The sequence below is a fragment of the Sminthopsis crassicaudata genome, chromosome 1 (assembly GCF_048593235.1).
Source record: "Sminthopsis crassicaudata isolate SCR6 chromosome 1, ASM4859323v1, whole genome shotgun sequence".
NCBI classification, from domain to species: Eukaryota; Metazoa; Chordata; class Mammalia; order Dasyuromorphia; family Dasyuridae; genus Sminthopsis; species Sminthopsis crassicaudata.
In genome coordinates this window covers 29846962-29873910 of record NC_133617.1, presented here as the reverse complement: position 1 = coordinate 29873910, position 26949 = coordinate 29846962, and the positions used below count along the sequence as shown (strand labels likewise).

The 26949-nt window shown below is 42.5% G+C and overlaps 1 protein-coding gene across 2 annotated transcripts in view; it reads left to right on the top strand.

Moving 5' to 3' along the window:
- MAPKAPK5 (MAPK activated protein kinase 5) overlaps nt 1-26949 on the top strand; it is a 49607-nt gene that overhangs the window by 2117 nt on the left and 20541 nt on the right. For both annotated transcript variants that reach the window (XM_074297292.1, XM_074297291.1), the window contains exons 2-8: nt 14504-14577; nt 15198-15273; nt 16228-16325; nt 17563-17671; nt 19341-19430; nt 20196-20291; nt 25412-25492. In XM_074297292.1, the coding sequence (XP_074153393.1) occupies nt 14504-14577; nt 15198-15273; nt 16228-16325; nt 17563-17671; nt 19341-19430; nt 20196-20291; nt 25412-25492 (624 nt within the window). The remainder of the gene's footprint in view (nt 1-14503; nt 14578-15197; nt 15274-16227; nt 16326-17562; nt 17672-19340; nt 19431-20195; nt 20292-25411; nt 25493-26949) is intronic.

Sequence of the window (26949 nt, the reverse complement as noted above, 5' to 3'; positions counted from 1 at the left end):
AGTGTCTGAGACCTCCTGACTTCAGGTCTGGTGCTCCATCCACTGCTCCACCCAGCTGCCCAACTTTGGGCATTTTAGGGCGCTTTCCGCCTGCTTCTCAGTGACTTCGGATACTTTGAGGTGTTTCTCTCCTAAGGGACCGTGCTGCACAGGGCAGAGGCAGTAGCTCCCACCTCGGAGACTTCCATTCTTGCCTCTGATGATGTGTGTCCGGGCTGTGTGCACCGGGCCGCTCCCTGCCAGATTCTGAGCTGCAGCTGGCAAAGGAACGGACATGATAATAGGATTTCCTTCAGAGATTGGGAATGTGCTTCTGAAAACTGCCCTTGGTTTGACCTTCAAAACCTTTCCACCTTCCCCTGTGGAGCTTTAATTTGTTTAAAAAGAACTAAGAGTGCTTGTTGTTCTGTTGCTTTCTGTACTAGGAGAGAAACAAATAAATGGAAATTTTGGAGGACCCGTAACAAAATGAATTTTCTAAAGCCTATTTTTTTCCTTCCCTGTTTTTGCTTCCTTTTCTTTTGACTCTTTAGTTCTTAGCACAGTGTCTGTCTGGCACTCAGGAAGCACTTAGATGCTTATTGATTTTTTTTTTTTTTTTCTCAAATGAAACAAGCCAAATTGTTCTCGACATGTCTGAACGCTATTTGATGGACATATGTCTAGCAAATGTGAAGGCTTTCATTATGCAAAGCAGAAGCAAGCTTAGAAGCTGTCAAACCACGTTTGATGAAAAGTTTGATGTGCATTATTTGTTCCTGACATCTTGTAAATCAAACTTTTTGATCTGTCAGTGACAAGTCCAAAGTTTTCTGGCTTTCTTCCCTGGCACGGGCTTCCTTTGGCAGCTTAGACTTCCTCCTGGGTATGAACTCTGGAAAGGCGTCTTCAGTGACAAGTTCAGTACTTGTACTTAGTTCATAAAGGATGCACTGGGGCTCAGGACTAGCTGGGGACTCTGATGTTCTAGTCAGCACTAGAGTAAGGGATGCCTTCTACCCAAGGTTAATACCCCTGCACCTTGTAGTCTTAGAGGCGCCGGGGATACTGGGTTGGGCCGTGCTAAAGACATTACCAGGAGGGCCAAAGGTAGAGTGGGAACCCAGGTGTTCAGCCACGAGGCCGTGTCATCTCTTAGATGATACATATGAGACTAAGCGGTGTTGTAGAAGCGCCAGCTTTTCAAGGAAGCTTGGGAAGCAATTAAAAAACACTAAGGAATATCGTTGCCTTTAAAAACATCAAGGTTTAAAATTCACTTTCTTCTTAGTTGTTTTTTGGGGAAAATCATTTTTTAAGATGACTGAATCATATATCATTGAGAAGATGACCCAAGGGAAAAAATTGCATGTATAATTTATAAGCCTTATAAGCCTTGCTTTTTAGATATGTAAGTAAGAGATGCACTTTAGAAAGTCAGAATTTTCAACTCAAGGGAAATTGAGCACAGGCCAAACTCATTTTCTAGTGTCCACATTTTGCAGCTTTTCTTGATTAACAGCTTATTAATAGTTATATGCGATATTTTGGTATAAAATATTGCTTGAATGTTTCGACTTGCTGTGCCCATGTCTAGCCCCTTCTAAGAGGCAGCATAATGTGAACTGGCACATCATAAGCTTTGACCCTGAGGACCCAGGACCGGGTCTGTCTCTTGTAGCAGTCACAGCTGGATCCTGTGTTAGAAGCCTGCATCGCAGCCAGAAGTTTTAAGCCTGATACCAAAGTGTGCTTAGGGATTAGTGGAGTTAAGGGTATCTGAGGGAAATCTCTTGCACCATCCATTTATTCCCAGTACTTGGCTCCATCATTCTCCTAAAACTTGGGTCTGTAACACGTTGGCATGCCTTTTGTTCTCTCACCTAGATCATTTATTTGTGATTGGCAGCCCCAGGACTCGTGAGACTGAGGGGCCACAGCCTAGGAAGCTGCTAGTGGCTGGAGCCCAGAAAGAAGAGGATAAGAAAGGGGAAACAGCTTTGATCTTGGAGATGATAGGGCTGTTTTTCCTGGAAGGAAAGGACTGGAAGACTCTAGTCTCCCAGGGGAGATTGTCCTGATGGGGCCAGGGCTCAGAGGGAGCTGCTGGGGTTGGGAGCAGTGCTGGACGTCCTGGAGGGTCCTGTCAGGGGTGACATGGTTTCAGTAAGAGAAGCCAGGTGATCTCTAAGTAGTTTACACAGGTAGTAGATAAATGTTGGAACTTGGGGGACAATTCCAAATCCCAAACTGTCCATGGGATTATGTTAGCTCTTGGAGTGATCCATGATAGAAGTGCTCGGAAGGCCCTGGGAGATAACAAGCACTTGGCACCGAGTAAGTGCCTCTTGACCTACACTCTAGGGGAGGGATTGTGGATCCTGATCCGTTTTTCCTCCGAATTCTTTTAGTTCTTATCACTCACTCTGCCGTACTTATTATTGCCCTTGATAATCTCCTTTACTGAACTGTCAACTTTTGTAGTGCTGAGATTTACACATTTATTCTTCCACATTCCTAGCAATCTGTTATACCTAGTAGTGCTCAATAAATATTTTAAAAATTAGAACATTATTTGCTTGAGTTGATGCTCTCTGAAATCTGTTTCGGAGTCCTGAAGCAGTCCAGTTTAGATATCGGCACCTTGATCCCTCCTTAAATATCTGCTGTTGGCTGTAATGTGGGGCTTTCCATATTGGTGTTGAATTTAGTTCAGTTGTTGTGGAGGAGCACACACTGTGGCTCAGAATGGAACGCATGTAATTATCCCACCTTCAGCTTATGGAGTAAATGCTAGGAGGGGAAGGGGTGGAGGAGGATCCCCTGGGGAGCCTTTATAGGCATGATTGAGAGCCAAATGACATGAGAGAGTCATGAGAGAGTGTCAGTGAGAGCAAGGATCCATCAGAGTATGTTTTCAGAAACATCTAGGTAGGTCATATGCTATAGTAAATGCAAAATTGAGATACATAAGTGAAATATTAATGATCTTTTATAAAAAATGAGTAGCAAACCAGAGCCAGAATCTTTCACAGTTGTGGTTAGGAGGTGAATTATGAACCAAGAAATGTATGAGAGATGATTACCAAAGTAAAATGATAAATTTCTAATAGAAATGAACAAAATTAATGCAACTGGAATAAGGTAGGAAGCGGTCATCTGGAAGAAGAGCATTGGTAAGGATCTAACATCTAAGCTGTAGGTAACTAACCAGAATATACGGACCAGAGCCTTTCTCTGGCAGGGCAGTCATAGGATATGAACGAACAATTCTTACCAGAAGAATTGTTAATTATGAACGACGATATGAAATGATGCTCAAAATACATAAGAGAAATGTAATTAATATAATTAAAAGCAACCACGAAGTTTACACTGAGCAAATTGGCAAAGATAACAAAAATGGGAATAGCCAGTGCTAGAGTTGTTGTGGAAAGATTTGTGGAATATAACTCCAAAAAAGCATAGAAAGCCATATGAATAGATGCAAAGTGAAGTAAACAGAGTCTAGAGATTAATATATGCAATGATTGTAACAATGCGAGGAGCGCCACAGCACAATTGAAATGGAATGTGGCCAAAGTGTACGGACTACGTGAATCACGGAGAAGAGATAAGTGAAGGCATTGCCCCTCCCTGTGTTCAGAGGCCCAGGATTAGGGGTGTGGAATACTGCATATAATGTCGAGCTTTTTCTGTATGTTGGTTAGTTTGGCTAAATTGTTTTTTCCTTAAACAATTTTATATTTTTTGTTATGCTGGCCCTCTGGGAGGGGGAGGGACAGGAGGTGATGGAAGATATATTAGGTGATATAGGTGGTTTAAAAATAAAATTTGAGAAAAGAAGAAAAAAACTGAAGTACTTGGCACATGGCAGGTGATTAATAAATGCTTATTAAGAAATAGTCTCTTAGAGTCATTATAGGCAGAATTGATAGGAACTTTATAATAAAGATCTCCAAGGAAAATATTCTGTTTCATATTTTAGTCAAATGGTCTCTCCCCCCCCACCCCCCAACTTTTATCTCTTTGGGATGTTCTGGTTTTTGTTTCGAATATAATCATCTTTGCCATCACTCAGGTTCACAACATGGGAGTCTTCCTCAGCTTCCTTGCCCACATGTTCCTCCTCATCACCCCCATCCAATAAACTGCCAAATTGGCATCCAAAATAGATAAAAGTTTTTGTTGTTGTTTTTAAGTTAAAATTGTTTTTACATGTAATTGGAAAAAATAAAATATTAAACAAGCAAAAGCAGTGGACAAAGTGCTGGATTAGTCAAGAAGATCTGATTTCAAATCCAGCCTCGGATACCAACTTTCTATGTGACCATTGACAAGACTTGTCTGCTTTTATCCCCATATTAAATGAGAATGATAACACCTGCTTCCTGGAGTTGTTGTTAGGATGTAAGGAGATAGTATTTGAAAAGAGCCTTGCAGACTTCAATTGTCATGCAAGTGCTAACTAGTTTTGATTTTAGATTATTATTTGCTGAATCTTGAAGGAAACCAGGGAATATAAGAGACCGAGATGAGGAAGAATTGCCTTCCAGGTGAGAGGGTCAGCCTGGGCTGTGTTGTGGATGGTGACGAAGGCTCAGTGCTTGAAACCTTCAGAGTCATGCTTTAAGAAAAATCACTGAAAGAGTTGGGGCAGGGATATCAAACAGGAAGTTATTGAGATAGTCTGGGTGAAAGATCAAGGCTTGAGTGGGGAGGATGTCAGTGAGAGGTGTCTTGGAGAAAGAATTGATGAGATTTGGAAGTGGTTTGAATATGTGGGCTGATGAAGAGCCAGAAGCAGGGACAGCAGGAGGGCTCAAACACAATTTTCCTGTTTGCCTTTGGAACCCTTTTCACAACTCGATCCTAGCCTTCTCCAGATTTATATTTAATGTCCCTTCTCTTCCCAGATCTCCAGCCCAGCCAAACCGGTCATCTCGATGTTCCTCACACATGATGTTCCATCTCTCATTTCCCTGCTTTGGGTACATGCTGTCCCAGCCCTAGAATGTGATCCCTTCAGACTTCTGCCCCTCAGAGTCCTTTTTTTCCTTCAGAATTTAGCTGAAGTGCCACTTTTATCTTCATGAGCATTTTCTTGATCTCTTCAGCTCATTCTTTCCTAAACAAATCACCTCATGTATGTAGTTTTATGTGGAGTTAGGTTTACCCTTTTTCTCCCTTGAGAAAAGATAAGCTTTTTGAGCTTTGGGAACACTATTTTGCTTTCTATTTCACAGATAGAGGAATACATATTAAAATAAGACCTTGTTGATTGATTAGTGTTGCTCCTCCATGCAAGAAGGTCTGGGAGCTCCAAACTACTTAAAATTCCAAATATAAATTTTGGTTTACCTCTAAAGAATTTCATAGTTGGGTTCAACCATTCACATTTTCTTTGGTGAACTTAGTATTGCTGTTTATAGGATTTCTTTCCATCCCGATTTTGATCCTCGGCAGCATGTGTTCATGTTCCTTCAAATACCCACATCCGAGTCTTCAGTTTACTCAGCTTCCGTGACTCCTCTACTCTCCCTTAACTCCACACAGGAATGGTCATGCTCTTACCTTGTTGTCTCCCACAAGTGATCCACAGCAGAACCGAGGCCTTACATCCCCTAAAGCTGCTCACTGTCCTCTCTGGGACTTCCAGCCCCTTGTTCCCCGCCAAGTCTCTCCCTCACACGGCTGCCTTGGCTGTCGGGTCTGTGGTCAGATGGGTACTCCCCACCACTGGGCGCTGCCCACTGCCCGGAACTCCCCATGCTGAGCACTCCTCACTGCCTGGCGCTCCCCACTTCCCACTGCCAGGCATTTCCCACCCTGGGTGCTGCTGTTCCTCTGGTTCAACTCTGTGTCCTGCTCACCCAATGCTTAGCCTTCTCCCCCTTTCTGCAGCCTTCCCCCCACTCTCTCATCTGAGAACTTTGCCCTTCACTGAGCCAAGCTTGGGGTCTTTCTCTGAAAGCTGCTCTGGCTGTGGGCTCTGCCTCCCACCATCCCCACCATCCCCCCCTCACTCTGTTCATGGGGGAGAGGCCTTTTGCCCCACCCTCCAGGCCTTGTTCAGCAGTTTGCTCCGCCCCCAGTCTTTCCCTGTCTGCTGACCCCTTCCCTTCTTGCCTCGACCTGCTCCAGCCTCTGTTAAATTGGCTCCTACTGCTCTCTATAGATAGAGACCACATAATGATGGTGGTCGTTGTCATGACAACTGGCATTGACGTAGCATTGAAGTGTATGAACCCTGGATAGAGAGGACCTACCATTCGTAGAGGAGGACAGAGGCTGACTGGCCTGCTCAGGGTCACCATGCTGGTCCAGGGCCAGCCTCCTGGGCCTCCTGGCTGCCCCCTCCCCTCTGAAGGTCTGGGGGCCGCTGCTTCTTCTCCTTTCTCTCCCTAGCCCTCTGTGCTTGCCCACCTCACTCGGCGCAGCTCTCCTTTCCAGAGCTATCCATGTTCTTCTTGTGGCCAGAGAACGGCTTTTTTCCATTCTCACCGTTCTTGTCGAATCCTCTCAGTGCTTGCCACAATGTGACCCTTGGCCCTCCTCTTGCGGGGGTTGGGAGACGCTGCCCTGCCACGCTGGCCATTCTCTTTTATTCTCCTTTGCTGAACTTTGCTGAAAAAAAATCTCACCACGGTATTACCTCAGCCTTGAAACCTTCACTCCTTCCAGTCTCCCTCAGCTCTTCTCCCCTTAGCCTTTGGACCTTCCAGCTCCTTTATTTTCCATCTATGACCCACTTAGTTCCAACTCCTTAGACCAGGGTGCCCTGTGCCGGTCACCTCCTGGTGCCCCTGGCCCCTTTCCATCGTCCTGGAGAGTATGCTCTTTGAGGGCAAGGATGCCTTTTCTTTTTCTTATTTGTACCCCCCAGTGCCTAGCATATGGTAAGTGCTTAATGAATGTTTATCTGACTCTGGATAACTTAGGGGGGTATTCCCCAAAGTTTGTGCTGGACTTCCTTTTCCTTTCTTTACACAATCTCACTTGTGACTCAGTTCACTTGTTAGTTCTGTGCAGAAATCTGGACATCCAGCCTAGGTTTCTTGCAGGAGCTCCTGCCCCACCTCTTCAGCCGGCTGCCTGGCTCAGCACGTCCAAAACAGACTTCCCCTCCAAGACTCCCCTTGTATCGAGGGCACCATCTGGCATCCAAATTTCTGACCAGCCCAGACCTTGTTGGTTTTGTCTTCACATCTCCCTGATAAATCTCTCCCTTCCCCCCCCTCACAGCCACCATTCTAGTGAGGCCCTGAGCTGCTTCCCCTTAAGCTATCCCATCTACTTGGCCTCCTTGCCTCAGTTCTCTTCTCCAGCCCAGACCAAACTGACCATCATCTGGATCATTTCCCAAGGTGACTTTCCTGAGGGACAAGCCTGGTTCTGAAAGCCACTAGTGTCCAGGGCTCATCAAGGAGACTCTCCTTTGATATTGAAAGCTCTCCACTGCCTGACCCCTTCTTACCTTTTCAGTCCTCAGACATCTTGCTCCCGGCTGAACTCTCCGCTTCCAAAAGGCCTTGAAGACCCCAGTGTGGCTAAAGCAGCGCCCCCTCTGCACTTCCCCAAGATACATTGTTAGGATTCTTGCAAGGCGCTAAGTAAGTGGAATTGAGGAGACAGTGGTTAAATCTAGTTTAGCATTAATTTAATCCTATAACAAATAATGGTTTCCTAGTGATATAATGATTGGTGTGTACTCAGTGTGGGATATATAAGGAGGAGCTCTCAGGGCCAGAAAGGACAAGCGCACTAGAAGCTCTCTTTGGCTGAGACAGATTCATTCCATCTTCCACCTTTGTTGTGGCTGGAGGCTCGAGTACAAACCTTTGGATTCGGAGACATTCAGAGGGAGCTAGAGGCAGAAACTGGCAGAGGCAAAGGACTAGTGGTAGGAGCTCTCGGAACCAAGGAGAGAGATAGGCCTCTAAGAAAGGCCCAAGGAAGGAGACAAGACTTTGAAAGAGACAATAAAGGGTTTGGACTTAATTCCTGGCTGCACTTGTAATTACTGAACTGAAAGGAAGGCTGCCCCCAGAAGCCCTCCAAGAAACCTCCCAGAGAACAGTACATTTTAGAGAAGAATATTACAGTACACCCCCAAATCCAAAAAGGACGCCTTTGTGGTGACGCTTCCTGGGCCCAGCTTGTACTTTTTCCTCACCTCTGCTTCAGAGTCCCCATCATCAAGAGTGGCTTAACCTGGAGTCTTCCTTGGTCCCCAGAACTGTTAGTGCCCTCCATCTCACTTTTCTGGGAGGTCAGTGCTGCTATTATCCCTATTTTACTGATAAGAAAACTGAGGCAGACAGGCAAAGTGACTTGTCTAATATCACCTAGCTAGTGAATGGCAGAAACTGGCTTAGAACTCACTTTTCATGAATTCATGTTTAGCGTTCCATTTTCCATGCCAGTGTAATTTTTGTCTCCCTTACTAGAATATCATTCTGAGCATTGTATAGGTGCTTAGTCAGTGCTTTTTGATGGATTTATTTACTCTATCTTTTTTATATCTTTATTCCTGTCTCCTTTATTTGGATGTACTACTTACATTCAAGGACAGTTTCTCCTGTGTCTTTGTGTTCCTCTTAACCAGCGGGTAGTAGGTTTTCAGTAAAAACTTACTGAGGGATTGTCAGGAAGCCTTTCTTGCTAGTAGGCTTCCATTACCGATCCCGTCTCACTTTTTCACTTCTGGCTTTGAGGTTTCTGAGTAAACCTGTCAGTTGCAGTCAATCTAACATTGACGTGTTGGACTATTTCTTCTCTGGTGCAATAGGATTTAGACTTGTATTCAACAAGGATAATGTCCATGGAAATATTAATAAAGCTGTAATATCTAACTGAGGAAAATGATGGGAATAGAGCTGGGATTTGGGAAGGCCTAGAAGAGGAGCAATTGCTTTTACAACAATTTCAAGTATAATGTTACCTCCTCTTCTTATTTGTTTTTTAAATAATGACTTTTTATTTTCAAAATATATACAGTTAGTTTTCAAAATTCCTCCTTGTAAAACCTTGTATTCCAAATTTTTCTCCCTTCCTCCTACCTCCTCTCCTAGAAAGCAAGTAATCCAGTATAGGTTAAACATGGGCAATTCTTGTTTATGTATTTCCACAATTATCATGGTACACTAGAAACATCAGATCAAAAAAGAAAGAAAACGAGAAAGAAAATAAAATGCAAGCACACAACAACAAAAAAGGTGAAAACGCTATGTTGTGATCCACATTCAGTCCTCACAGTGCTCTCTCTGGGGGCAGATGGCTCTCTCCATCACAAGGCCATCGGAATTGGCCCATGTTGCTATTGAAAAGAGCCCAGTTCATCAGAATTGATCATCACATAATCTTCTTGTTGTCCTATACACTGTTCTCTTGATTGTACTTACTTCACTCAGTTCCTGTAAGTCTCCCCAGGCGTCTCTGAAGTCATCCAGTTGGTCGTTTCTTGCAGAACAATAATATTCCATAACATTCATATACTATAACTTATTCAGCCATTCAGCTAATGGGCATCCACTCAGTTTCCAGCTCCTTGCCCCACAAAAAGGGCTGCTGCAAACATTTGTGCACATGTGGGTCCTTTTCCCTTTTTTTATGATAAATGTTAACTTTTCAAACAACTTTCCAATAGGAGTTTGCTTAGTTTCTTTTTTGAAAAAGATTACATTTTGAAAATTAAATTACATTTTTTGGTGAGCAAAAATTAACCTCTCCCCCTTTCCACTTTTGTCTCCTCTTGAAAAAGAAAAGAAAAAAAAAAAACTTTTAACAAATATGCAGTCAAAGCAAAACAGATGCCTGAACTGTGCATGCTCCCAAAGAATGTCCTGGTGTTTGCCCTGAATCCATGATCTCCCTCAGGAGGTGGGGAGCTGCTTCATCATTCCTCCTCTGGAATGGCCTCCTTTTGTTGGCATGATTACACTTACTAAGACTTTCAGAGTTGTCTTTATACTTCAAAATCAGCTTGGGGTATAGAGGCTAGAGGCAGCAAAACCTGAATTCAAATCCAGGCCAGACACTAATTAGCTGTTTGTCTCTGGGCAATGGCTTCATGTCTTTCAGCCTCAGTTTCTTCATCTGTAAAATGGGATTGTAATATCACCTACCTCCCAAGGTGGAGTTTTTTTCTCTTGCTTTGATCTTTTTGGAGAATAGTAATTTTGCAGGGTCAGAGATTGGTAACTTTCTAGGCATAGTTTCAAATTGCTTTCCAAAGTGGCCAGGATATGTCTTAGCTCCACTGCCAGTGCAATGATGTCCCTGTTTTTTCCCTAGCTCCTTAAGCATTTGTCATTTTTGATTGACAAATATTTATGAGCACATTCAAGTGGCTTCCAGTGAATCAGAGAGGTCTAAGATGGAACCTCAGAGTTGCTCAAATTTGCATTTTCTAATAGTGATAAGGAGCATTTTTTCACATGGTTACATTATTTATTATTAATTCTAAAATAATATTGTTAATTCTAATTACTTCTAATTATTCTAAAATAATAGAATTTTAGAATACCTTAGATTCCTGTTTATATCTTTTGCCCATTTGGTTTTTGCCCAATTAAACCAATTCTGGGTGCATCTTTGTGGGTAAAATGCTTTCCTTCCTCCCTGGGATTTCTGGGAATCTATAACTTTCTTCAAGATTCAGTGTAAGTGCCATTTCCTCCCAAAGACCTTTCCTGATCTTCCCTGCTGTGTATGGGGTTCTCACTGGCTTAAATTATCTTTATTTACTTTTCTACTTATGTGGCCTATCTCCCCAGGACAATGGAAGCCACTTGAATGTGCTCAGTAAATATTTGTTAAAAATGAATAGTTTTTTGAAATCTCTTGGTTTTGACAGATATTGGGGAATAATTCTCTACGAGTCTATGATTCTTTGATAGACTGTATGGTGTGATTCTGGGCAAGAAGACTGATAATTGATAACATAAGCCTCCTAATCCAAGTAGTGCTGTTGAGGATTTAGAAGCTATTTGTTTTTAGTCACTGCTGATACTTTTATTTGAACTTTCTTATCTGCCTTATTTATTTTGGTTAGTAACTTATTCCCTCTTCCTCATTTTACTTTCTTTGTGTGTGCAGTATTGTGTGATAAATTGTTATTTCTTAAATTTCTAGGGACAGGCACTTGACTTTTTTGTTTTTGTTTTAAAGCAAGGACCCAGGATTCAGTGCCCCCACTTTTTCTTCTCTGTCTTTTAACTTCATGGTCTAGCTTCTTCATGATTCAACTGAGACTTCTCTTCAGAATTTCCAGTGTTTATTTCCAATCTGAGTCAACTCTAATCTTTCCTGTTCTCCAGTCTCCTGCCTTTTCCACAACTTGAAGTGTCAGTACTGTTGCCATGTTAAATTCAGTGCATCTCCAAAATGAAGTAATTCTCTTATTATTGTAGTGGGCACTCTCATTCTTCACCTCATCTAGACTTGCCACTCAGGTGTCACCTTCGACTTCTCCCTCTCTTACTTCCCAGATCTATTGCTGGGTCCCATTGCTTCTGCCTTTGTCATGTCTCTCCCACATGCTCTCCTGTTCTTTCTGCAATTGTCCAGATGCAATCACTTTAAACCTTACGCTGGGCCGTTGTAATAACTTTCTGGTTGGTCGTCCGCCTCAGGTTTCTCCCCCATCCAGTCCATTTTTGTTTAACCACATAGAACCCTTATTCAGTAAGCTCTAATGACATCCTATTACCTCCAGGATCAAATAAAGCAGGATTCAAAGCTCTTCATAACCCATTTCCCTTACTACCTTTCCAGTTTTCTTATCCTGTGCACCCCCATGGTTTCTATAATCCAAGCTACTGCCCTTAGAGCATTTTCCCTGGCTTTCCCTCATACTTGGAGTTCTCTCCCTCCTCATTTTCATCTCCTGGCTTCTCTGGTTTCGTCTTCTTTAAGAAGCCTTTCTCTGATGCTTCTTGTTGCTAGAGCCTTCTCTCTTTTGATTATCTCCAATTGATCCTGATTCTATCTTGTTTGTACATTATTATTTGCTTGTTGTCTCCCCATTGGATTGTGAGTTCTTTGAGAATACAAATTTCTAAATGCTCTAAATCACTATTAATCAGAGAAATGCAAATTAAAACAACTCTGAGATATCACCTCACACTTGTCAGATCGGCTAAGATGACAGGAAAAGATAATGAGGAATGTTGGAGGGGATGTGGAAAAACTGGGACACTGATGCATTGTTGGTGAAATTATGAACTGAGCTAACCATTCTGGAGAATAATTTGGAACTATGCTCAAAAAGTTTTAAAACTGTGCATACCCTTTGATCCAGCAGTGTTTCTATTTGAGCCTGTATCCCAAAGAGATCATAAAAGAGGAAAGGGACCCACATGTGCAAAAATGTTTGTGGCAGCTCTTTTTATGGTGACTAGGAATTAGATATTGAGTGGATGTCCATCAGTTGGGGAATGGCTGAATAAGTTATGATATATGAAAGTAATAGAATATCATTGTTCTACAAAAAATGAACAAGCCGATTTCAGAAAGGCCTGGAGAGACTTACGTGAACTGATGCTGAGTGAAATGAGCAGAACATGCAGTATAAGTAGAATACAGTATACATGGTAACAGCAAGAATGTACAGTGATCAACTATGAAAGATTTGGTTTTTCTCAGTGGTTCAACTATGAACTATGGAGACTGAATATAAATCAACACATTCTATGTTCACTTTTTTTTTTCTCTCTCATGGTTTTTCCCTTTTGTTTTGATTTTTCTCTCCCAGTGTGATTCATAAGGAAATTTATTTTTTAAAAACATTTTTTAAGAAAATGAATGGCTATGGATGACCAAAAAACGATGAAGCAAAAAAAAAAAAAAAATTAAAGAGAATACAAATTTATTTGTATGTACAGTGCCTGGCACATTGTGGACACGTAATAAAAATTTGATGACTTAGCAGTGTGGTGAAGCTCATGGGTTCTTTCTCAGAATATTTTTAAATAACATTTTTGAATAAAATCCATATGATTACAAAGAAAACCAATTATATTGAAATGCAAGTATCAAAATATTAAAAAAACTTACTAACCCCAGATTAAGTATCTGTATCTTAGTTTTATAATTAAATTTGTTGAAGTATTTTAAAAAGTTTCCAATTGTGAAAACATTTTTAACTTTTTTTTTTTTTTTTTTTTTTTTTTTTTTACAAATTTGAATTCCAGGGGCAGCTAGGCGGTACAGTGGATAGAGCACTGGTTCTGGAGTCAGGACAATCAAATCCATTCTCAGATACTTTCTAGCTGTATGACCCTGGGCAAGTCATTTCACCCTGATTGCCTCCCTCCCCAGAAATTTTGAATTCTAAATTCTCTTCCTCTCCTCCTTTCTCATTGATAAGGCAAGTTATTTGTTATAGACTATACATGTAGAATTATGTAACATGTATTTCCATATTGCAAAACAGATTTTTTTCATACTGCCCCCAGGAAAAATAAGTTTAAAAAAATATGCTTTGTTCCACTTTCAGACTCCTATCAGTTCTTTCTTTGGAAAGGTTTTTTTTCATAATTTCATTTCATCATAAATCCTTTGCAATTGTTTTAGATTATTGTCTTGCTGAGAATAGCTAAGTCATTCACAGTTGCTTATTATACATTATTGTTGTTACTGATTAGACTGTTCTGGCTCTTTTCACTTCACTGTATATCACTTCATGTAAGGGATTTCCAGATTTTTCTGAAAGCATCCTGCTCATCATTTCTTAGAATATTCCATCAGAATTATGGGCCACAATTTGTTCATTCTGTTCCCCAATTGATAGCTATCACTTCACTTTCCAACTTTTTGCTACCACAAAAAGAGCTGCTATGGATATTTTTGTACATATAGGTCCTTTTCCTTTTCTTTTTTTTTTTCTTTTTCTTTTTTTTAAAATCTCTTTGAAATATGAACCTAGGAGTTCTAGGAGTATGGTCAAGGATTATACATATTTTTTGGCTCTTTTTGTTCCAAATTGCTCTCCAGAATGGTTGGATCAATTTATAATTCCAGCAACGACGTATTAGTATCCTAATTTTTCCATATGCCCTCCAACATTTGGCTTTTCTTATTCTGTCATGTTAGCCAACCTGAGAGGAGTTGTTTTAAATAATGATTTAGAGCTTATTTTGAAAAAAATTGTTGTATCTAAACAAAAGTTATTATTATCAGTATCGTTAATTTTGCATGCTTATGTGAGCTTGACAAAGCCTTTTATCTTGACTTTTCTGGAGATGTTGAACTTGTTGCAAATAAGGTGACTAAATTTTCAATGATTAACATCGTACCATTGTCCACTGCTACAGGTGTGTCATAGTTTTTTTCAATTGACATATTATGCAAAAGGGGCATCTTTGTGATGCTAGCTGAATTTATTTATTCAGCAAACATTTATTTGATCAAATATATACCATGTTTAAGATACTTTCCGAGACCTAGAAGATTCTGAACCTTCATTAAGGGACTAATTCTTTGTTTCCTCTTCCCTCTTTCTCCCTTTTTATTTTAATAGGAGACCTCCATTTTAGAAGAATATAATATTAATTGGACTCAGAAATTGGGAGCTGGAATTAGTGGTCCAGTTAGGTAAGAAACTATGCATTTGAATGTCTGCTTTCAAAATGGATACTGGAAGATCGATTTTAACTCAAATGCTGTCTTGTTCCCTCCTCCTTCCCCTAGAATGCTGCGAGTCATTTTGTGACACAGATTCTGTGTTGATGTGTGACCTGCAGTGATTATATTAACAGAGAGCATAGCACTTTTGCCACGCAAGAAATGTGATGACACGGCCCTGATAAGGGATGTTGGGAATGTCAGATGTCCAGCCAGATTGGAAAATAACTTGGAACTACATGGAGAATGATAGTACAACTTTCCTACATTTAGAAATAAAAATAAGGCCCAGAGTTTTTGTATTTTACCTGGATGTAGCTTTGGGGTAGTGGTAGGTGGAGGTAGGGCTGTGGAGCCACGCTGGCAGAGCTTTAATCGAACGAGCTCTTGCTGCCCTGTGGCTTCTGCTCAGAATTATGTGGGAGCTGCAGCAGGATGGTGCCCTCGGCCCAGGCCTGATGAGAGTGCTGAGGCAGACTTCTTCCCAGCATGCTGCTTTTTCTATAGTTTATATCAGATATGTAGATAAAGGGCAGGGTTTTCTTTGTGATGTGATCTCTGACCAAACCCACCCCTTTCCCCCACATCAGGGTCTGTGTGAAAAAATCCACCCAAGAACGATTTGCACTGAAAATTCTTCTGGATCGTCCAAAAGCTCGGAATGAGGTATGAGCCATGTCTGCTTTTCTCTTTCCTTCCTCCTTTCCTCCATTTTCATGTATAAAAACAGTTCTTTTTCCTCCTTCATTACCTTTAAGGTAGCTGGATATTGGGCATTTTGCCTTCCTAAAAGGACACAGACACATAGGAGAGAATTTGATTCTGTCTCGGGAAAAGCTTGGCCTGTTGTTCTCCCTTTCTTATTTCAGTTTAAGCTTCTCTGAAGAAGTTGTTGCAGTAGCACCAGCAGGGTAGCCTTTCTGGTCCTTGCTTCTGAGGGTTTGTGCTGGCTCCATTGTCTGTTCACTGCAGTCACAGCTCTGAGTGTGAGTGTGGGCAGTGCAGAAGAGGGAGAAGCCGGAGGAGCAGCGGGCAAGGGAACAGAGGGCCCTCCTAGAGATGTGCTGGGGGGTGGCCCCGTTGGAGGGCTGTGAACTGAAGGCCACACGCTGTTGCAAGGCCCTCCTTCTCTTGCCCAGACTGTTCCTGAATGCCAGAGACTGTACACCCAGGAATCTCTTGTCTTACTGAAAAAATAAGGCTCTGCCCAGGGCTGATTCTTATTATTCAGTTTGCTTTTCCATTAACCAGTAAGGTACAAAGTCCATCAATTTGGGGACTTAGTTCATAGAAATATCACTGGAAAAATATGTATGAGTAGCTGGGACCTTTGGCCCAGCAATTGTCAGCTTCAGCTTAGCTGCTGTGGCAGCCAGAGGAGAGTTAGATTGTATGACTCTCCAAATCTAAGTTCAGACTGTCTCATTAGAGAATTTCCTTGAAGATCCAGTCTTCTCTTTTTATTCAGAAAAAACCCTTCTGTCAGTTCCAGGCATTGGGCTTTCTTCCTGGAAATTGCTCTCCTCACTCCACTGGGCTCTGTGTAGTCCAGGCTCTTGGAAAGTTTGAAGGAAAGCTTTTGCAATCCCGCCACATGGTAACATCTCTTTTTTCTCTAAGGTACGTTTGCACATGATGTGCGCCACACACCCAAATATTGTGCAGATTATTGAAGTGTACGCTAATAGTGTGCAGTTTCCTCATGAGTCCAGCCCAAGGTAAGTTGCTGGGGAGAGATGGAACATTCTGCTCCACATTTCTCTGCTTGGTGGTGTTTAAGGCAAAATTTTACAAGTTGACCTGAGCATAAAAAAACCAGTTAATAGAATGGAGTTAACCATAAATTTCCACGTGACATAAAGGTAGTGTTTCCTACTGTTCAGCCCAGATTGACTCTCTCACCATTTGTAACAAGCACCGCTCCTTGACTTTGGAAATGAAGAATGCTATGGCTTACTGTGATATATATAGATCACAAACCAAACAGTCCTGTTTTATAAGGAGGCAAAAGCTTTCGGAAGCCAGCAACATTTAGATATGAAGCCTTTGTATTGAGAAGAGGTGACTGAAAGAGGACGGGTCTTCTTGGGAACTTTTGGGGGACATGTCTGACTCTTGGCATTTAGTAGTTCCAGTGAGACAAGGCAATTGCTGGTTGAATCTTGCTTTTCCTGGGAGATGGTCTCTGTGGTTGGGTTGCTCAGTGGTTTGGTACCAGTGAAGACATGATTATTGTCAGTCTCTTTCCCACCAGGACCACAGATCATCCCTCTCTGTAACCTCGCCTTGCCCGTATTCACTGGGGCTAGGAGGAAGAACAGACCCTTACGGTGCAGAATCAGTAATGTTACTGTCATATGCCCCCTAAAACACATTTTTGGGGTGAGGGGAGGAAGGGAGCACAGTGACAACGTTTCAGTGTAATTCCATGGTATAGTGTTAAGATCACTTCCTCTGAATTCAGTGCGTTTCCCTGATGCTTACAACAAGTCATTTAACCTGCTTTTGTCAGCCTTAGTTTCTTCATCAGTAGAATGAGAATGTTGGACTAGTGGCCTCTGGTATATCTTCCTGCACTAGAACATTGGCTCTTGTGATCCCATCCACAAACTAGGGAATATTTGTTCTATGCTGCACTTAAGATCCCATCTTAAATCCTAGTGACATTCAGAATCTGTTAAAGATATAAAGAAGTCTTCAGGGATCGAAAGACAAATGATTTGCTTCCATTCCAGTTGTCTTAGCTGGCCTAATTTTGTGTGGCACGGTAGGGTCTGCTTGGGAGAACCAGAGGAAGGGGACAGAGACAACTAGCGATATTTAAAATGGATAAAAGGGTAGCACCTTTTCCAGGTGTGAAATGTGCATCGTTAGGTCAACAACTTGATGTTTGAGTTGTTTTTTTTTTTTTTTTTTTTTTTTTCACTTTAACAAAAATCAAATGCTTTCAAACAGGGCTCGACTCCTAATTGTAATGGAGATGATGGAAGGGGGAGAGCTATTTCACAGAATCAGCCAGCACCGGCACTTTACAGAGAAGCAAGCCAGCCAAGTAACAAAGCAGGCAAGTGAACCCCTGCATAGCCACCCAACTGCAAACGTGGGGCAAGAACAATTTCATTGGGGGGGAGATGAGGAAGCCCCAAGGAAAGCTTTGTTTGATCTGATGCTCTCATTGCCTGCTTTGTTATGTGATCGGAAAAGCCGTCTGGACAGGAGAGATGGGACCTCTGTGATCTGGTGCCTTTGGAGGTCCCCTAGATGCCAGGGATTGTAACCTTGACACGGCTGTTCCCTGAAGCCAACAGTGTGACTCTAGTTATTCTGCTCACGTTCGGAAGATGATAGTCTGTATAGACTGGAGCTCTGGGTGTCTTGCTTTGAAATAGGAATCTCTTATGTGCTGTGGCTGTTGGGTTAAATGCTGCTGTTAATGCCAAGAGAACTGTATGTTATTGGGGTATATTCTAAGACAACTGTGCCTGTAAAAATCCCAGGGGTGGTGGGGAGAGTGTGTGTGAGTGTGCGAGTGCAGGTGCATGTGTGGGTGCCCGGGTAGCCTTCCCTCCTCTGTCTTCTTCAATCTCTCAGTGTTTACCAGATCTTTGTTTCCCTGGATTTCCCCTGGTCCTGCCTATCTCTATCGAGGGTTATAGTCTTCCTCTTGGTGACCTCATGTTTGGTTGTCATAGAGATGATTTACCTCATGAATCCAGCTGGAGAATAGGCCTCTTGAGAAGGTGAAAAGCTAAGTCTCAGAGGTTGTGTTTTCAGGCCAGCTGAGGGGAGAAAAAAACCATTTCCCAAAGCACAAATAGTTCTGAGTAGAAAGTACTGCCAAATTTTCCATGATGCCGCTGAGCAGCAGCGAAGAATGTTATTTTTGGAATAACTGGGAAATGCTACTCAGGCTTTGAATCTCTTTTAAAAATCTTCTCTTCTGTTAGCATAACTTATCTTACATTAAAATTTCTTTTGGAATAAAGGATGTCCTGTGGTTATCTCGAAGACAACAGAACCTGGTTTCCTATGCCAAGCCCACATAGACAAACAACTTTTCAACATTTAGCAAGAGCTAATAGGAAAATCAGATGGAAAAATTCAGCTGGAAGGTTTCAGATTTTTTTTGCTTTCAAAGTCAGAACCTGTAGTTGAAGATCACAGAATGTAACTGGCTTCTAAACTTAATAGTGTTTGTTATTGCCCGGGGACAGGAGAACACAATATGGTGTAATGGGAAGAACAAAAGATTCAGATCCAGGTGTTCCACCTCTCTGAGACTCAGTGTCCTCATCTGCAAAATAGAAATGATTAGTACTTTTGTGACCTACCTCACAGGGATGTTGTGAGGAATATACTTTGTAAAGCTCCCATTGCAGCGGAACTCTGGGAACTCTCTTGTACCTGTCTTAGTAAAGCTGCTGCCCACCTGCCACAAGAATGTACCTGCTTACTCTGGACCTCAACTTGGACTGCAAAGGACATGACTTGCCAGCATTGCTGTCCTGGCAGCTTGCAGCTAAATTTGATTGCTTGGTTTAATTTGGTGTGATTGGTCTTTCATGTATTCTGCTTTGGGTTTCTCTGAAAATACTGTCTATTTGAAAATGTCTCATCTGCGTCTTGGGAAAAAGGCTAATCATTACCGTTTTCCTCAGAGGTCTAACTAAGCAAGGGGAATGTAGCCACTTCTTGCTCCTAAATTTCAGTTGATTTATTGTGCCCTTTTCCAGATAGCTTTGGCTTTGCAGCACTGTCACTCACTAAACATTGCACATAGAGACCTCAAGCCTGAGAATCTGCTCTTCAAGGATAACTCTTTGGTGAGAAACCTGGCTTTTTGGCTGTTTTAGGTTCTTAGAGCCCTGGTTCAGGCTGCATGACCCAGATCTGGGGGAGGGACGGGGGAGAAGTCAGGGAGGGCTTAGGCCAGAAGGCCACAAGGCATCCATGCCTTAGTCCGGTCCTTTACTAGCCCTCATATATATCACTCAGAAGTCATGTGTCCTCGGCATTGGCTTCCATCGCTATATTTGGCAAGAGAGAGGGGCCTGTTGTCTAAACCGATGCCAGTTGCTGGAGCCCAGGACCACAGTCAGGCTTGATTCCAGCGGGGGGGAAGGGAGGAGATAGAAGGGATTTGGCCTGTTGTGTGGACTGAATTGAAATCTGGGGTTTGGGAGCACCTGATAAAACCAGGAGTTTTTTACCCTGTTTATTACTACATATTTGTTCTTCTGGTTTAAGTTCTCCTCTTAAGTCTTATGACAAGCATTAAGAGTAGCATTAAGCATTTTGCACTTAACTGTCAATTTTAGCCTGGAAACAGTCAGGGATTCTGTCTGCTCTTGGAAGTAAAAGGCCACTAAATTGGGACACAGTTGGCTTCAGGCTTAGGTTTCTATTGTTCTTTTTCCTGGTTGGGACAAAGACAAAGTCGTATCTCAGTTTACCTTAGTTGGGTGAATCGTTTCTCCCAGGCCCTGCTTACTCCAGATGTTCATTTGGGTGTCATTCCTGTATATGACAGTCAACACAAGGCCGAACTTACAAATGATAGATCCTACTTGTTATATCTTCATTTTTAGGATGCTCCAGTTAAGTTGTGTGACTTTGGATTTGCCAAAATTGACCAAGGAGACTTGATGACGCCACAATTTACCCCTTATTATGTAGCACCTCAGGTAAGAATGAGCTTTTCCTGTTCCAGAAGCATTTTTTAATGTGAAGAAATGAATACCTTGTTTATCAGTATTCTTTTGACGCCATCACCTTCTTTCCTTCTTAGGTTCTTACAAATGAGAGTTTTTAGAAATAAAATCCAAGAGCATGGCTAGTATTTTATTAGGGTGTTACTAGGTTTAGCTTTAGGAACATGGGATAATTTTCACTTATACCTGATTTAAACTGCTCAGTCATATGCAAGTTTTCTTCTGTACCATAGGTTCAGAGAAGACAGCACAGAATGCAAATGTCAAATGGGGGCTGAAATGTCAGAGAAGTGAGGAAGCTGCAGGAGAGCATCTCACTGCCCTTAGTGTTTGGCCCAGAGGAGAGACCCTGGGGACCTAGAGGCCTAATGGAGGGGGTGCTCCATGGCAGAGTTGGGGCTTTGCACCCTGTTCTCCCGACCCTGAAATTGTTCATTTCTCTTCTGAACCCCTACTGGTGATCTTTGAAATGATAATACTAATCCTAACATTTGTAATACACTTGGAGGTTTGTAACGCATTTTATAAGTATCATCTAGTTTTTATCCTTACAACAATTCTTGGATTTAGGTCCTGTTATTGTTATGCCCATTTTATTTTTATTTATTTTTTTTCCTGAGGCTGGGGGTTAAGTGACTTGTCATGCCCATTTTAAAGATAAGAAACTGTGGCAGGCAGAGATGGAGTGACCTTCCCAGGGCAATGCACTAGTGAGTGTCTGAGGTCTGTTTGAATTCATCTGTTCCTTATTCCGGGTGCAGCATTCTGTTTTGCTTTGCTGCCTCAGAAATGACAAGTAACACTGTCTTTACCATTCGTTAATCAATCTCAAGCAGCATGATCATACACACTTACCAGAGTTGTGAAGATGGCAACATATTCATAAAAAAACATCATAATAGTAACCCTAATAGCTGAACCTTCTAGCAATTGATGTTATTTTTCAGACATGGGAACCAAGGCTCAGAGTTTAAGCGACTTTACCAGAGTTGGGAGAGGTGGGATTGGACCCCTGGCTTCCTGACCCAAGGCTGAGTCACTCTGTCCACATTGCCACAGAGTTCCACAAAAGGTTGGGGCAATTTGGAGCAGTGGCACGGGACTGGAGAAAAGCTAGTGCACTGATTCTCCAAAAAGGAGAGAGGGTGCCCAGCAAAGTGCCAGAGTGTGCTGGTCAAGGAGATGTCGAGGGCCTTTTCAGGAGAGGCCGGCATACTCTCCTTAGGAGCTGGCCCTGTGAGGCTAAATTTATTTCCTTTTATTTGTGGTAATTCCAAGAACGGGAGCTGACGAGGCTGCTGAGAGAAGGTTTGCCTCGGTTTCAGCAGAGTCTTTTGACAGAAATTTCCCAAGTCACCAAGCTGTCTCCAGGGGAATGCTGCTTGGCCCTAGGACTTGGATGAAGGTGTAATGTGGGCTCTTCACATTTGTGGATGGCACAAAGTTGGCATGGATCCAGAAAGAGCTCACTCAACAGGCTCCAATTGGCTGTGGGCCCAGTCTCATAAAAAGACAGTTAATGGGCAACACTGAAAAGGCCTCCCCTGAATTTAAAAGGTCCCTGTCCCACGTATAGGGTCTGGGAGCTGCAGCAAGGTGACAGTTTAAGTGGTCTGGAAGTTTAGTGGCTGTGAAGTTCCTGAGGATTCAGGATGGCAGCCCAAGAGAAGTAGGGTGCTGTCAGTCTACAGTAAGGGAACAGTTGGGTTCACAATGAGGGAGTTTCTAATTCCGCTCTACTCTGTCCTGGTCAGATCACCTTGAAAGTATTTAACAAGCTTGAGAAAGGATCTGGGAGGAGGGCAGCTAGGATAATATCTCTATATGGCAATGCCCTCATTGTTATTTCTGATGTAATTCAGAATTGGTTGAAACAAAATATTTTGGAGATATGGTTAAACTTGTATCTTACTGACTTTTCCATTCTTCTTGGAGGTTTTTCTCCTAAAGTTTCATTCATTTATTTTTAGTACCCACAAAATCTCAAAGTTGGAAGGGACATTCGATACCATTCAGTCTAACTACATCTCTTTTTTTTTTAATTACATTTTTCAATAAATATAAATCCATTTTTACCCCTCCCATCACTTTTTTCACCAGAGAAGAAAAACAACTCTTGTCACAAATTTGTAGATACAGTCAGGAAAAACAAACTCCTCCTGCATTGACAATGTGAAATAAAAGCTGTCTCTGCACTCTGTATCTGTTAGGAGATGGGCCGCAGGCTTGATCGTGGTCCTTTGGGATTGAGGTTGATCTTTGTTTTCATTATAGTTCCTAAAAGTCTTTCACAATTGCTTGTTTTGACAGTGTTGTTGTCATTGTCCTGGTTCTACTTGTGTCCCTCTGCATCATCTCAAAGTTTCTCTGAAACTGTTTCCTTCATCATTTCTTATACCACAATAATATTTAATTACAATTCAGTACCATAAAACCATTTTCTAATTCACGGGTATCCCTTAGTTTCCACTTCCTTGCCACTAGAAAAAGAGCTGCCATAAATATTTTTGCTCACAAGGATCCTTTTTCTCTTTCTTTTATTTCTTTGGAGTGTAGGTGTCCTAGCTTTCCAGAATGGCTTTCCCAATTCATCACAGACAGTTGTGAAAGATAAAATCTTTTTACCACCTGCATAGGTAGAGGGGGTTTCTTCACCTGGAAGTTCCCTACAGTGAAAACACAGAGCCAGCTTGTATCCTTTTTTTTTTTTCTTTCACTTTCATTTCCATTTATATTCCTCTTCCTTTCACACGCACTAAGTTATCCTTTGTTAAAGAATAAAAAAGGAGAGAAGAAAGCAGTTCTTCAAAATTAACCAAAATATGGAATGCTTCTCCTCCAAAGAATGGAGGACTCTCCTTTCATGAACATAAGTAACAGAGTTTGTACTTTTTGTTCTTTCCTATAATGTTCTTTGTCATTATTGCGTGTGCCTTCATGGTTTTTCATGCTTTCCTCTGTATTAGTGCATGTTAATCTCCCTAAACAGCTCTGTTTTCATCATATTCATTTCTTGTTGTTGTTGGCTTCAGTCATTTTTGGTCATGTCCAACTTTTTGTGGCCACATTTGGGGTTTTCTTAACAAAAATAGCAAAGTGCTTGGCCATCTGCTCCAGCTCATTTTACAGAGGAGCAAACTGAGACACACGGGATGAGGGGACCTCCCTAGGGTCACATAGGGTGAGGGGACTTAGACAGGGCGAGAGGACCTGCCTGTGGTCCCAGTGTTCCAGCCTGACTCCAGGCCCGGCACTCCTGCACCCCCTAGTGGTCGCCACATCCTTCAGAGAAGTCAGGCTCCTGCAGGCTGCTCTGCCTCTTGATTGCCTCTTGATTGCCTCTCTCCCTCCCTCTGATCTTCTTGAGTTCTGGGCCTACTCATGGAATCCCCAGTCAGAACCTCAGCCGTATAGACTGAGAATCCTTTTTGCTCCATGGCCAGGAAGGGCGAGAGCCATGCACCCTTTGAGGGAGCTCTTGAGTATCCACTAGGAGGTGGTGGTGGTTTGTGCAGCAAGCTGTACAGCCCCCTCCCCCTCTACCAGGCCCCAGGTCCTGGCCCCTGACTCCTTTCCCATGCTTCTTTCCCAATGAGATCCTTCTGGGACCTGGAGGTGACCATGTCCTTGCTGAGTTTTCTCCCTTCAGGTTAAACATTCTCCATGTCTTTAACTGCCCTTCCTAGGGCTTTCTTCTTCACCAGGGTCATCTCCTCTGCTCTTCTCTGAAGGATGGTGAGGTGGCACAGGGTACAGGGCCTGAATACAGGAAGACCTGAGTTCAAATCAAGCCTCAGACCTTTACTTGCCATGTGACCCTAGATAAGTCCCCTCACTCTGTTTACCTCAGTTGCTCATCTGTAAAAATGAGCTGGAGAAGGAAACGGCCAACTATCCTCTCCAACTCCCAATAGAATCACCAAGAGTCAGACCCAACTGAAGTGACTCAACAGCAGCAACACTAAGTCTTCCTTGTGTCTGATCGTCCCATCGGTTCTGGACACACCTGACTGCCCAGCTTATGCCTCTCATCCACAAGGATAACGGGAAGTCTTTCTAAATTAATTAGATTTCAGTCAAGTAATAAGCAAGCACTTATTTGGTGCCAGGTGCCAGGCCTGGGCACTTATGTACTCTCACCCTGATCTACCAGTTCAGTAATCCAGTCAAAAATAAGTGAGATTACTTTAGCATGACCAGTTTTTGATGAAGCCATTTGCTGCTTGTTAATCATCATTTTTTCAAAATGATCACAGACTTTTCTTTTAATTCTCCTTTTGTAGTTTTGGGAAAAATCATTCCTTCTCTATGATCTTTAGCTCTGAGCAGCCACAAACTCTAAGACTTTCAAGATCCTAGTTAACATTTCATCTGGAGCTGCTTCCTTCTCTTGATTTTTAAAGACCTGATTCTGTCCATTTTTAGAGTTGGGTTAGCTTTTTCTCACGATTCTGGCAGATGTTTGTTGTCTCATCATTTAGGAATGGGTGACTTCTGAAAAAGTGAATACCTCTCCCGGAAAAAGCTAGCAAAAACACTGAATTTGGAGTTGGGGAACCTGGGTTTGAATCCTATCTCTTCCACTTCCTAACTCTTTGACCTCAAGAACTGGGCTTTCCTTCTCTGACCCTCAAGCATCCTCATTTGCACAATGAGGAAATTGGTCTAAGTGATTGGTGTCTAGGGTCCAGCCCAGGCTGTTGACCCCTTCCTGTGGGCAAGGAGTTGTGATGCATCTGCAAGGAAATGGCTTGAGAGCTCTTTTCTCACATTCCAGGAGCACATAAATGGGCTCAGAGTGGTTCATATGGATTTCTCAGTAGAATAAATTTTGATGATAACTTACTTAGCATAGCGGACTATGGTTAAAATATGTCTCTAGCACAGCAAGATATGTTTTTTTAGGAGAGATGAACTTTCCCAACTAGATTCTAATGTTGCAGGGAAGGAACAGGACTTGATGTATTTGTGTGACTGGAAAGCTGACCAAAACTAAGTTGTTTGACCCACTGGCCCTCTTAGAAGTCCTAAGGTCAAAGTGAATGACTTTTCTGGTTAATGGTGATTTTTCTGCTTTTGACTTGGTCCAACAGGTATTAGAGGCACAAAGAAGGCATCAAAAAGAGAAATCTGGGATTATACCTACCTCGCCCACACCCTACACTTACAACAAGGTAAGCTACTTGGATGGGCATCTCTTCATTGACTCCTTCTGGGAACAGGTACAGAAAGCTGGTCACTCTGGAGATCTGCCAGAAGGAACTAGAGCCGGAGCCAGGGAGGGTCAGCCATCTTTTCTCTTTTGCCTGATGTGTGATACAGAACAGTGGGATTTCTCTAAGAGGGCCCGCTAGCTGTGGATAACTTGAGGGCATTGGTGCTTTTCTGTGGGTACAGAGTTCTCCCTTGGTCCTGCTTTGCCAGCTTTCCTTCATGCTCTGTCTGATTCTGCTTTAGAGCTATAGTTCTCAAATATTTTTGAGGACTCCTTTTTGTTGGTTCAGAATGAACTGGAAGAGTGAGGCTGCTTTTGATGAGACATTGATGAAGGGCTTCTGATGTTTTCTGAAAGAAGACAGAAGAATTTGTGCCAGGAATAAGTGTAGCCCTTTCCATCTTCTAGACACTCAGATATTTGGGCAAGTGTCACCTTTGATTTGCCCATGCTAATGAAATCACTTATCCTTGAGGAATTGAAGACAGTTACATAAGAGTCTCTGTTGTTCAGAGGATCATCCTAAGACTAGGTGGCTCCAAAACTGGGAGGGCCCTTTGAAATTAGGAGGTCCAATCCCTCATAGTACAGATCAAGAAACTGGGGCCCAATGTCCCACAGCTAGTAAGTGACTAAAGGAATTTGGACTTGGGGCCCAGTGGTCTGTTGTGTAGACCAGACTTTGGGAGGAACTACTCTAGAATAGCATAGGTCTAGGAGTGTTGAGGAAAGGTCTGAAAGAGCCCTTAGAGTTCCTCGGGGCCTTCAGGATATCAGGAGATGTTTGGGCAGGAAGATCTGGGGCCTGGGTCTCTGAAGAGTCTGGCTGGCTGTGATCAAATCATTTGGCTCCTAAGTTGAACGGGGATAGTCTCTAAGGTTCCTTCCAGCCTGAAGATTCTGGAGTCTGGGTCTGCTATCCCATAGCTGTCCCACTATGTGGGGCTGTGCCCATCGATGCAGTCCACCAAAGGCCAGCTACCCAAACAAGCAGCAAAGGAGCATTTCTAAAGTACCTAGTGTGTGCTGGGCACTCGGAGACAGAGACAGAGGTCGGACAGCCTCTGCTCTCAGGGACCTGTCAGGGACCGCAGCGTGGGAGTTAAATTTCCAAATTAACTGTACTTTTGACTGATTAAACCAACTGTTAATTGTCATGTAGACACAACCCGAAGTAATCACTCTACAGGTATTTATTGATTCCTCCTCTGTTATGGGCCCTGAGACCGCAGAGAGTACGTAAGAGTGCAGCACAACGTTGATAAGTGGGGCTTTGTGGCTTTCACTATGGGGTAGATACCCTCTTCTTACTTACCAGCCCTCCACATCCCCCCAATGCAGATCCTGTGTTGTGTGACCCCTAGCCTTCTTTTTACTCCCTTGAACTGCCAGTCGTGATGACTGCTTATTGAGAGT